The 12,884-nt window shown below is 38.6% G+C and overlaps 1 protein-coding gene across 4 annotated transcripts in view; it reads left to right on the top strand.

Moving 5' to 3' along the window:
• wry (weary) overlaps window positions 1-12,884 on the top strand; it is a 1,511,805-nt gene that overhangs the window by 1,096,036 nt on the left and 402,885 nt on the right. For all 4 annotated transcript variants that reach the window (XM_069848455.1, XM_069848453.1, XM_069848454.1 and 1 more), the window contains one exon: window positions 6,387-6,540. In XM_069848455.1, the coding sequence (XP_069704556.1) occupies window positions 6,387-6,540 (154 nt within the window). The remainder of the gene's footprint in view (window positions 1-6,386; window positions 6,541-12,884) is intronic.

Genomic DNA, 12,884 nt, shown 5'->3' with positions numbered 1-12,884 from the left:
TGTACTGGTTGTGTTGTCTACACAATTAGATAGTCCCGGTTTGAGTTTCGGTCAGGAAAGGGATTTTTCATTGAAATTCTTTAAGGATACTTGTGGCGGAAAAGGATTACACTTGGGAACATGAAGTGTTTGGGATAAATGGTAACCCTCTGATAATAAAGCTGTAGTCTACATTCACATTTTATCTGTATTGTTAGCTCGTTTCCCAGGTTTGGATGCGTAACCGACTATCCGGCTCATACCAGCCTACTTTAAGCACTGTGCTAAACTATCCTTTCCTGGCTTTGTTGTTATAGAAGCTGCTTGAATGTTCAAAGGAAAAGGCGGCTAGTAAAAACGAAAACAGTCAGTTCGCTAATAAAAAGCGAATATGCCCAGAGGACGCATCAAACTTTTAGTCGTGTGCAAGCTATGAGCATAATTTTATTAGCCTACTATACAAAAGTAACTCGGGGTGACTGCTTCTCCCAAAACAGGCTGGGAGCAGAGCATCTGTAGGACAGTACACACAAAGGCTTTTCGAAGGACGGGAATACCAGTGGCTGTACGTAACTCACGAGCGCCAAAAGTGACCACTGAGAATGTGTGTCGTCAATACATTTTAAACCGGTAGCCATGTTTTTTGTTGGCATCCTCTATGTGCAGTGAATGGTGTTTTCCTCTGGACTGCATATTTTTTATTTGAGATTATTAAATATGTGTTGGAATATATAATATTAATAATAAAGACTGTTCAATATTTTCCTTTCATAACATTGAATATTCTGAGGTGTTTGTGAACTTAACATTTATTGCCATCTTATTTAAAAAATAAACACTTTTAGAGATATAATTCGTTTTACTGGTCAAATTAATTCAATTTTTTGTCAAGAAAGGAATTCATAACCTAAGGCGAGTTACGTTTTCGATCACTGTGACATGCAAAAATATTAATAATATTATTTTATTCGAAAATAATATATTTAAGTATTTCATTGGATAGATAGGCCTATTATGTTGATGTAAAGTAGAGGAAGAATTGCTCTATGTCATTGACTTTACGCCTATATTATTTCAAAGGACTACAAAGTTCTATGTAACTTATTGGTTTATATATAGATGGCCAAGAACCAGACTGTTCCATGTCCAGTTTACTATTTTTTTTTTTCAGGAGAGCTATTTTAAGTTGCTGACATTCAAAGCTTCATGAAACAATTTGGAATAGCTTCATAGTAACCTTATAGAGAGGAATATTTACAATTTTGTTCGATTCACATATACAGATGTGAACCGGAACCCAATGAAACACAGATTTCTTTCTTATAAAAAGTTGGACTTAGAAAGTCTGTTTCTCAGCCATCGATATAAACAATGTGTTCGGTCCAATACTGCGACTATCCAAAAAGTCGAACGACATAAACTCATATAAGTTTTGTCGCTGCTATAATTCACAGCGGCTACAAAACGTAACTAGTAGCAGTCATTAAAGACCATCTAAGTTGACGCACGGGTGTCGGGTAAGAATTTGAGGAGCTTTAAAATATTAAGACTTATGGCTCAAGGTTGGGATTTTGCTCAACCAATAATTGATCATAGTACCTACATAGAAAAATATTAATAAATAATATTGCTGGGTAACATTCTGCGTTTGACCTCGGACTCATTTCGCGTCAGGGTGCCGTAGGTCCGTACTCAAAAATCAATACCCTAAACCACAGACATCGTGCAGTATTTTATGCATACAAATGTGGGCAGTAATTCTGAACTATCTAATGAAGAGTGAACGCTAAAGTTTATGCTTATTACCAAATGGATGTATTGATGAGGCTGAACAGCTCACTATTTCTACATACTGATTGACTTACTGTCTAAATTGAACTAAACATAACTGAGTAAATCTAAACTGACAGGAGTGACAGAATTTAGTTGTTAGGACAGATTGAACAGAAATTACTAACCTTAGGAATATAAAGTACTATATATATATATATATATATATATATATATATATATATACAGAGTGTTGTCCACGCCTGTGGAGTAACGGTCAGCGCGTCTGGCTGCGAAACCAGGTGGCCCGGGTTCGATTCCCGATCGGGGCAAGTTACCTGGTTGAGGTTTTTTCCGGGGTTTTCCCTCAACCCAATGCGAGCAAATGCTGGGTAACTTTAGGTGCTGGACCCCGGACTCATTTCACCGGCATTATCACCTTCATCTCATTCAGACGCTAAATAACCTAGGTGTTGATACAGCGTCGTAAAATAACCCAATAAAATAAATAAATATACAGAGTGTTTAAAAATACGGGGCATAATTTCAGGTATGTATTTCCCACATGTGGACAATCTAAATAGTTCATTACAACATGTGTCCGGAAATGCTTTATTTCCGAGTTATGACCTTCAAAACATTGAAATTCGCCGGAACGTTTTTCTTTCCGCAGGTCGTTGCCGTCAAAGGAGACATTAAGAACTGTCAGAGTGCCCTCTTAATGTCTCCTTTGACGGCAACGACCTGCGGAAAGAAAAACGTTCCGGTGAATTTCAATGTTACGCAGGTTGCATTCAGTGTTGTGTAGGCGTTAGACTGTGCGACATGTATTCAAATCAAGAGCTGGCAGAGATACACTTCATGTACGGTAAGGCGGACGGCAATGCTGCGCTGGCTCGTCGTTTGTACCAGGAGAGGTACCCACAGCGACAATGTCCAGATCGGAAGACATTTGTACGTCTCCATTACCGTCTGTGCGAGTATGGAAAATTTAACTCTCCTGGTTTGGGAAGGGGACGACCAAGATCTACAACTCCAGAAGTACAGGAGGAGATTCTGGAGGCTGTGAACATGACTCCTTCTATCAACACACGAAGGGTAGCGTTGCAAGTCAATGTTCCTCATACGACTGTCTGGAGACTGTTGAAAGAGTATCAATTGTACTGTATCCTTATCATTTGCAACGTGTACAGGCCCTGTCACCAGCAGATTACCCTGCACGAGTTAGGTTCTGTCAGTGATTCTTGCAGCAGTGTGGTATAAATTCGAACTTTCCTGCCTGAGTATTGTTTACAGATGAAGCACAGTTCACACGAGATGGCATAACAAATTTCCACAATCAGCATTTATGGGCGTATGAAAACCCATGTGCAACTGTTCCATCTCATCACCAGGTGTGGTTCTCCCTCAACATGTGGGCCGGTATCATTGGTGATCGATTAGTTGGACCCCATGTACTTGTAAACAGACTTACGGGGCAGGCGTACACAAACTTCCTGGAAAACACCATACCTCATGTTTTAGAAGACACTCCACTGATCAATCGTCAACACATTCACTTCTTGCATGATGGCGCTCCTGCACACTTCAGTCATACGGCTTGCCGGTACTTGGATCGAAGGTTTCGCGATCGATGAATAGGTAGGTAGAGCTGGCCCAATTGCTTGGTCTCCACGCTCACCTGATCTCAACCCACTCGATTTCTACTTGTAGGGCCATTTAAAATCATTGGTATATTCGTCTCCGGTGCCTGATTTGGAATCCCTTCGGAATCGAATTGTGGCATGTTCTGAGGACATACGCAATACTCCTGGAGTTTGGGATCGTGTTCGCAGGTCAATGAGACATCGATGTGAGGTCTGTATTCAAGCAGGAGGTGGACATATTGAACATCTTCTGTAATGACAACAACCTGCGGAAAGAAAAACGTTCCGGTGAATTTCAATGTTGTGAAGGCCATAATTCGGAAATGAAGCATTTCCGGACACATGTTGTAATGAACTATTTTGATTGTCTACATGTGGGAAATACATACCTGAAATTATGCCCCGTATTTTTTAAACACCCTATATATATATATATATATATATATATATATATATATAGAACTCCTGCGGGACAAAATTCCGGCACATCCGGCGACGCTGATATAACCTCTGCAGTTGCGAGCGTCGTTAAATAAAACATAACATTTATATATATAATTTACTCATGTAAATGAATTATGTTTAAATTTACTTTAGTTGACTAATTTCGACCTGGGCCATCTTGAGAAGTGCGTGGTGTTCTCGTCTTCTGTTGTTTTCGTCCCCTGTGGGTGTGCGTTTGTGTAGTGTAGTGTGGAGTCGAAAAGTGTGTGTATGTGTGTGTCCTGAAATTGAGTCGTGTGTTGAGGATTTGTTGTGGGTGTGTTTTTGTGTATCCGTATATTTCTTATTCTTCTATCTGTTTAGTTTCTGGTTTTTCGGTTCGATATGTAGAATTTCCATGTCAAGATGAGACGAAGTTTAATTAAGTAAACCAATAAACTAGCTGATAATATGGTTCCATGACTGCACTGACTTTCTGTCTAGAATGAAATTATGAATCTAAACTGACTGGCCTATATTGGATTGACAACCGAGGTGAATGGGCTCAATTGGATATACTGACTGGTCTGCAATATATTAGACTAGCCGATGAACTGAATCATATAGGAATGGGATGGGTGTGGGAGAAAGGAGAGAATAACAGGAGGAATGTATGGCGTAATGTGAAGATGCGTTTAATTGTTATCGAGAGGCAAGAGATTGAACTCCAATGTTCGGAAAAGTCTTCACTACATTTGCAATCAGAGCTCATGCTTAACTGGGGGAGGTGTGACTACATAAATTCTTGTAACAAAGACAGCAGAGCAGGTTTAGCGTGGCTAAAATTGGGGGCATGGAAGGGTAATAAAATTGTCAACGAAGAAGGGGAGCGTCTTTGTCCTCTTTGCAAAGAAAATGATTCCTATAAGCATATTTTATTACTGTGTGTCGAATTGGAACTTGTACGAAGAAAATATTTACTACCATCGATACTAAGTCAGAGTAGGAGTTCGCTTGCATGTCTTGACCTCATGGGGAACAGAGAATGGGAATAAAAGACTGGATTGTTCCTCTTGAAGGCGAGACAGATTAGAACTGCAGCTGTTGAAGTTTGTGATGCGAACTGAGGAAGGGATAATAGTATCCACCCAACTGTACACTTTTAGGTCTTTTTGGGTCAGAATATATTATATAATGTGTTTTATTGTGCCATTTCCATTTTTAAAGTGTGTGTTCTTTTAGAGAGTAGTTGGATGTAATCATAGGTAGGGGGGAACCTACAAAGGAGGACTTGTTTCGGGTACGAAGCACGTACGGTCAGAAGACCCGTGCTTTGGATTTTAGATAAAATTGTGATAATACAGGGACATCACTTTATTTTTACCAACATTTTTAACATTAACCTGGCTATACTCGGAAACACTGTTACCCCCTTCCATTACAGGAGTTTGATGTTACTAGTGCAATATGTCAACAGATAATTTTACTAGCTATAGGAGGAAAGAAAAGTAGTGTATCTATTTATGTTGTAGGGAAATACGATATTACGATTTTCAGTTTGATTATCACTTTTACGGAATTTATGTAGAGTAGTAACATTTTTTTTTTTCAAAAAACTCAACTTTTCAGGCGGCTATGTTCGTTATGTAATGTCTACTTTATTTAGCATATTAATTATTGCTGTTAACATACAATATAGAGAGTGCATTTAAATTGAGGGTTCATAAGTAAAAGGCTGTAAGTGCACTTAAGTTACTTTTGAGAAAATAGGGATTAAATATTTAAGCTTTCGTAAAACCGGTGAAATTTTTATTTAAATTTTAATGTGTGATGCGATTAAAATATCCCTTTGCCACTAAAATTTTAGATACTTTAGCTTACACTGGATGCACTTAACTCATGTTATTACAAATGTCACTAGCATTCCTTTGCTTCTAGCCACCTCTATTCAAAATAAGCTGACCTGAATTTTTAAACAAGTTGCTGAAAATGGTTGCCGTTCATTACAATGCAGGCTTCAATTCTTTACGCAAATTATTAAAAACATTTTGAATCATATCCTCTGAAATTGAATTTATAGTTTCTGTAATATAATTTTTAGTACGATATTATTAATATAGGTTCTTTCTTCTATAGAAAACGCAACCATATTTCTGAAACACACTATACACTGCAGTGTTTACTTCACTGCTTGAAGACTTCGAACGCAACAGCGGCCGTAAGTTTGTGTGTCTGACGGGAGCAAGGACATTAGTGACGGGGTGTGAGTGAAGTACATTCAGAAATGCAGGTACAATAAAAATGCAAGTAAAAATAAAATGATGTCCCTGTATAAAATTTGTATGTATAATATTACTCAATAAATCCATCTATCTATCTATTGTTGAAATGAGTAATTCACATCCTCAACGACTCGCAATACTTCATTATTTAGTTACTGAGTTAATTGACTGGGCAGAGTAACTGACCTCTTCCTACTGCAATGAATTAATAGCACTGAAATGTACCAGGCATTATATTACAGAGTAATGTTTTATAACTAAACCCAGAGTTTGCTCTTCTTTGCAGGACGGATATGAATGCCAGTGCTGCCTCGGATACGTCGGCCCCCACTGCGAAGAGCGAGATGGCTGTTACCCCAACCCATGCCGAAATTCTGGGATCTGCGTCGATATCTCTCAAGGCCATGAAGGAAGCACTTTCCAGTGTCTCTGTCCATACGGTACAGTGCCGAAAACCTTATCCGTATATTATAGCATGCATAATATAGCTATTTAATGACCCTGTGCTAGAAGAGGTTTCAAGTTGTTGCACGTCTTAAGGCTCATTCACAATGAAAATTAAACATAACGTAAGCATTAACTTAACGTTACAGTAAAATCAAGAAGTCATACCATCATTCACGATGGGAACATAAACATAACAGCAAACATACTTGGTAACCATGGAAACATAACAACGACGCCATTTCCTCATATTCTGTCGTATATTGCAGCGCTCCACGATTGTGTTCTGTTTGCAAATCACGTAAGCATAAGCATGAAAGTTTGGAGTTCGCAAACCTTCATGTTAACGTCTTACGGTAATGTTTATGTCAATGCTTATGTGAATCATTGTGAATGATCCCATTTGGTAGCCTGGGCGCAAACTTCTGTGTTTATGTTACGGTTATGCTTAATTTTCATTGTGAATGGGCCTTTACTCTGTCAGCGACGAAAACTTTTGAAAACTCAAATGATGAGTGTAACATTGCAAACAATAAATTATGTTTGCTTTATGATTATTAAACTAAGAATTTTGCCGTATTTTATTTAAGACATTTACAGTTTCATTACTTTCGGAATGCTGCGTTATGTATTCGTAAATAGCAAGAAGGAAATATGAACAAAGTCTTCAAATATTTCGATATTTTTCTACTTTTCTATTGTTGTTGGGTCTCTTGAGTTTGACACAACAGTCCATGAAGTGTTAGTTAACCTGTGATGGCATAGTGTTTGTTAATGAATACACACGGATGGACTAGATGACCGACAGCCGAACCTATTAGAACTCAATTGGCTGCAGTAGAATATAACTCATGATTTTTCTCGTAACAATATGTGAATCTTCGACGGACCCGTGTGCAATTGAATAATAACCTATTGACAGTCTTTGGTGTACACAACAGTATAGATGTAACAGAGTTGTGTCATAAGATCCTATGCAGTTTCCTCTCTATTCTATTTAATCATTAATTGTACAAAACGTTTAAGAACTAACAGTTAAAAATTAACGATCACGGCTATATGTAAAGTATGCTTTTATTAGTAAATTAAACGGTCCAAAATGCATTAATGCATACCTACAAATTGAGTAAGTACAGGGACATCATTTTATTTTTACTTCAATTTTTATTGTACCTGAGTTTTTGAATGTACTTCACTCCCACCCCTCCTACTAAGGAAGTTCCAAATCCACACAGAAACAAGACTGCAGATAGTAAGCAGTACTGAGTTACTGAGTATAGTACGTTCCAGAAATATGTTCGCGTTTTCCAGTGACGAAAGAGCTTTCAATATTGAATCATATTTTCGCACAGGTACTGTCCATTTGCCTACGTCGCATCCCGATTTCCCCCACCTGCTTCTGCTCGGCCCTCTGTAAAAGCTGGGCTGTCTTAGCTCTTTTCTGAAAACATTAATTTCTCTGAGGAATTGGACGTATACGTAATATTATACAGCTGTTTAATTTAACTTAAATAAAAGGGCCTCGTTAAGTAATTAACTGTCACGTGATTTCCTCCCTTTCTACAATCATGCGGCATAACCACTTGGACGGACAGTAGATAGCATGTCTGAGTAATTTTATATTTTCGGGTCGGGCAGAAGTGAAGATTGAATTAACAGTACGTAGAGTAGGTATAGAATTATTTCAACGTGAGTTACTATTACGAAGGACGAAACTGGCAATTGGAATTAGATGCAATAGTCTATAGTGCGATAATAAGCACAAAAGAACTGAAGCCTGTATCGAAATAAACGGCTACCATTTTCAAAATTGTGTTTAAATATTCATATTATGATTATTTTTCAATTTAACTTCTTTCTCTATATTGTACGCTAATGTGCTGTAGACAGTATACACTGCATAATGAATACGTTCGCATGGATAACTCACTTCGTGAGTAAAAACACTTATTCTTAATACAGTACTGTACTTTGATTAAAGAAAAACCTAATGAAAATTATCAAACTCAAAATCGCGATATTTCCTAGTTTACGTAAATGGATGAACTACTTTTCTTCCATCCTATACCTAGTAGAGTGATTTGTGTTTTACGCCAGTATCATCGAACTCCAGTCTTGGAGGGGGGAGCAAGCGGTGTTTCCGGTTCTCTAAAGGTATAGACAGGTTAATATTAAAAATGTTAGTAAAAATAAAATGATGTCCCTGTACATAAAATATTAATCGAAAGTATCATATTTTCGGATTATAAGTGTAGGCCTATGTATTAAATTAATTACGCTCAGATATTATTTCCACTGCATGTATGGCCAAGCTGTAAAGTAATGTCCTAAACGTAAGGCAATCACTCATTTCTTTGCAAGATCATTTAAAAACGGGAACCTTTACTTACTTCTCCACAGCTATGTTGAGAGCCTGAAATATGTCTGCTCAAGTAGCATTAATGTTAAGGGGAATTATATCTAATAATTGAAGAGTCCACTGCAAGAATGATGGATGTCTCTTTCTTGTCGAAAATGAACCAAGACTGTCAATGCATAGCTTAAGACATATAGAATGTAAATAGAGAGTTATATGGGATTAACACTGTAGTCACTGTCCAGTATTGATCGGAAAATCTCAGTTAAGCTTTGAGCGCTAAGCATTTGAAACTTTCAATTGCTTCTCCTGCAAAATGTATTCCAAATGACATCCATCATCTTGCAGTGGACTCTGCAATTCTTATTCATTTGAAAAGTTCTCATTAGCAGCTCTAACAAAAGTTAGCACTTGATTTATGTCTGATATATCTACATTTTCGTCCAGAGTTATATCAAGAACCACACTTTTCAATTTCAAATTTAGGTTCTGATTCCAGCTGGATGTTCAGCCCACAAATTCTTCTTGACATAGTTTGGTGTTGTGTCACAGTCTGATGCTATCTTATCTTCACCCAACATTTTTGATGGTTCTATTGCATATTGCTTAATAATTTCTGCACTCCTGAATAAGTTTTGACTCTCGCTAATGAGATACAGACTTCGTAAGATATCACAATCTTCATTTTTCAGAAGTAGCAAGTTTATAAAAAGACTGTTTCTGTAGTTTCGACATTAAATCTGAAACTACACGCACACGATTATTAAACATTTCTTTCCGAGTTGAACCGTAATGTCTCCGACTGTTCAATTCATTCATGACAGACATCGCTAATGAACATATGAGGCACTGAAGTCGTCCTTTAAACTAGACAAACAAAACAATCAAGAGCCCATCGCTCAATAATGATCTGTTCTTCACGTCAACCATCTCTTTCAGTATGATAGGATTCATTGTGAAACCAAAATGAAATGTGAAAGATAAACAACACAGCGGATAGACTCTAAAGTAAAAAACACGACGTCTTGTAGACTAGGTTTTAGAGTGAATTACGGCACTCTTTAGAAGATCTTGCGGCTTTACTGTGTGACAGGGAGAACAATGTTGAAACAGAAGAACTCGAAATCCTTGCAGTCGACAGTAAATAGATAAACGTACAACCGAATTCCTTTCCAGGTCAAAACTATACCTGTGTGTGTGTGTGTGTGTGTGTGTTTTTTTAGATGAACATGGCAGTAGCAAAGACGTTTTATAGTTTGGGCAGTAGGGTTGCGATCGGAAAAACAACCGAATGTCAAATAACATGGTAGACCTGTTGCTATGGTAACAACGGTTGAGTTGCCAAACTTAACGTTCCCACGTGGCGAGTGTTTAATAGCTCTCTTGGCGACATTTATTGTGCACACAATGTTTGCATTAATATGATTCTTCTTTCATTATCTGCCGATTTTTGTGTTTTTTTTTAACTTCGCGCCAATTGTCAATTGACGTTTTAACGTCAGCCATCTAACGTCAATTCCTAGCTTCCATCAGCTGACAGCGTAGTAGTTCATATTGGCAACTAGCGCTGTAGTTCCAAGCTCGGCCGCTTAACTGCCATGTCCCAGCTTTAAAAAAACAGGTGTACACTAGAGAACTCCTTCCCAGATCAACCAACTATACAAACGAATTCCTTTCCAGGTCAACCAATTACACAATCGAATTCTTTCCCAAGTCAACCAACTACACAACTGAATTCCTTCCCAGGTCAACCAACTACACAACGGAATTCCTTCCCAGGTCAACAAACTACACAACCGAATTCCTTCCCAGGTCAACCAACTACACAACTGAATTCCTTCCGAGATCAACCAACTACACAAACGAATTCCTTCCCAGATCAACCAAATACACAACGGAATTCCTTCCCAGGTCAACCAACTACACAATCGAATTCTTTCCCAGGCCAACCAAATACACAACGGAATTCCTTACCAGGTCAACCAACTACACAACGGAATTCCTTCCCAGGTCAACCAACTACACAACCGAATTCCTTCCCAGGTCAACCAACTACACAACCGGATTCCTTCCCAGGTCAACCAACTACACAACGGAATTCCTTCCCAGGTCAACCAACTACACAACGGAATTCCTTCCCAGGTCAACCAACTACACAACCGAATTCCTTCCCAGGTCAACCAACTACACAACGGAATTCCTTCCCAGGTCAACCAACTACACAACCGAATTCCTTCCCAGGTCAACTAAATACACAACGGAATTCCTTCCCAGGTCAACCAACTACACAACCGAATTCCTTCCCAGGTCAACCAACTACACAACGGAATTCCTTCCCAGGTCAACCAACTACACAACCGAATTCCTTCCCAGGTCAACTAAATACACAACGGAATTCCTTCCCAGGTCAACCAACTACACATCCGAATTCCTTCCCAGGTAAACCAAATACACAACCGAATTCCATCCCAGGTTAACTAACCACAACCGAACTCCTTCCCAGGTCTACCAACTACACCAGGGATGCCGAACTGAGGCTCTCGGCAGAGCCGCTTGTGCTGTAGTTGCTATCAAGGACGTAGACGCTTTGACCGAAGGTAACCGAATGGTTGTCACTAGCGCGAGGGTAGGGGAAGCCTGCAATGCGCCATATTGAATGACTAGTCAGAGCTGTATGAACAAGTGCTCTTTTTGTTCAGGAATAAATTTATGTGAGGAAATAAATGAGTGTTTTCCTTTAAAGGGAAATATGCTTATTTGAATAACAAACGTACTTCTTTGTGTCAAATAAATTTATTTACATCTACATTTTACAGGAATAAACTGCTTTCGTAGAAAGCTGACATCGCGTTCTGTTCACGAGTTTATGAAGGTTTACGTTAATTTTCTTATCTGTCATTAACCGAAAATAATTAGACAAGTGTTTATCCGACATTCTGCTATGAATATGAGTCTTTGTTAGTTTCATTAATGAAAATGCAGCTTCACAAACATAAGTCGTTGCGAACAATGAAAAGACATTTACAACAAAAGCAGCAGCTTTCCAAAATTTGTCAATCGTTGATGTCTTTTGCTTAATAATAATTATGTTTTATTTAACGACGCTCGCAACTGCAGAGGTTATATCAGCGTCGCCGGATGTGCCGGAATTTTGTCCCGCAGGAGTTCTTTTACATGCCCGTAAATCTACTGACATGAGCCTGTCACATTTAAGCACACTTAAATGCCATCGACCTGGCCCGGGATCGAATCCGCAACCTTGTATTTTGCTTATCTTCCAATGCAAAGTCTCACTGTAGTTCGATAAGTTCGGAAACAAAATCTGTCGAATAATTCTGGGCAATGGATCTGCTGCATAAGGGGAAGTGAATAGCAAAAACTTCTTTGTCATTCGACCAAAGTCAAAGAAACGCTGCTTAAATTCCTCATACAGGCTGTGCAAATGACTAATAAAATTTTCCTTTCTGACTGAATCCAAAGACAAGCAAAATAATGAAAGTGTCATAAAATTTTCTAAATTGTTTGCATTTAGCTGCATACGGTACAAGGACAGTTTAAGAATAAAGTTTTGAATCTGTCACGTATTCTTTCCCCTGCAGACTTACGTTAAGGTAATTTAATTTCGTAGACAGGAATCCAAGATCTTGCCACCAAACGTTATCTTCCAATTCAGGTACGTCGAATGTTTCCTCAATTAAAAATATTTCAATTTCTTCTCTCTTAAGTCCGCAAATCTCGCCAATGTCTCGCATTCACATAGCCCGCGCTCTATTCTTTACAAGAACCGAAGAGGCTCTTTGTAACAGCGAAGAAGATTTCAGTGCAGTCAGTAACCACAATATATTATCCTATTAATATCCCCTGAGGGCAAGGGCACAGGCTGGGGACTGCCCTCGCAAGTGGGTCGCTCGGGTGGACCCATTGTACTACCCGGAATGGAATGACGAACATACCCTAAAAGGCGCTGCACACGCTCAGTTTAAC

The sequence above is a fragment of the Periplaneta americana genome, chromosome 15 (genome assembly GCF_040183065.1).
Source record: "Periplaneta americana isolate PAMFEO1 chromosome 15, P.americana_PAMFEO1_priV1, whole genome shotgun sequence".
NCBI lineage: Eukaryota > Metazoa > Arthropoda > Insecta > Blattodea > Blattidae > Periplaneta > Periplaneta americana.
This window is presented reverse-complemented; position numbering and strand designations above follow the sequence as displayed.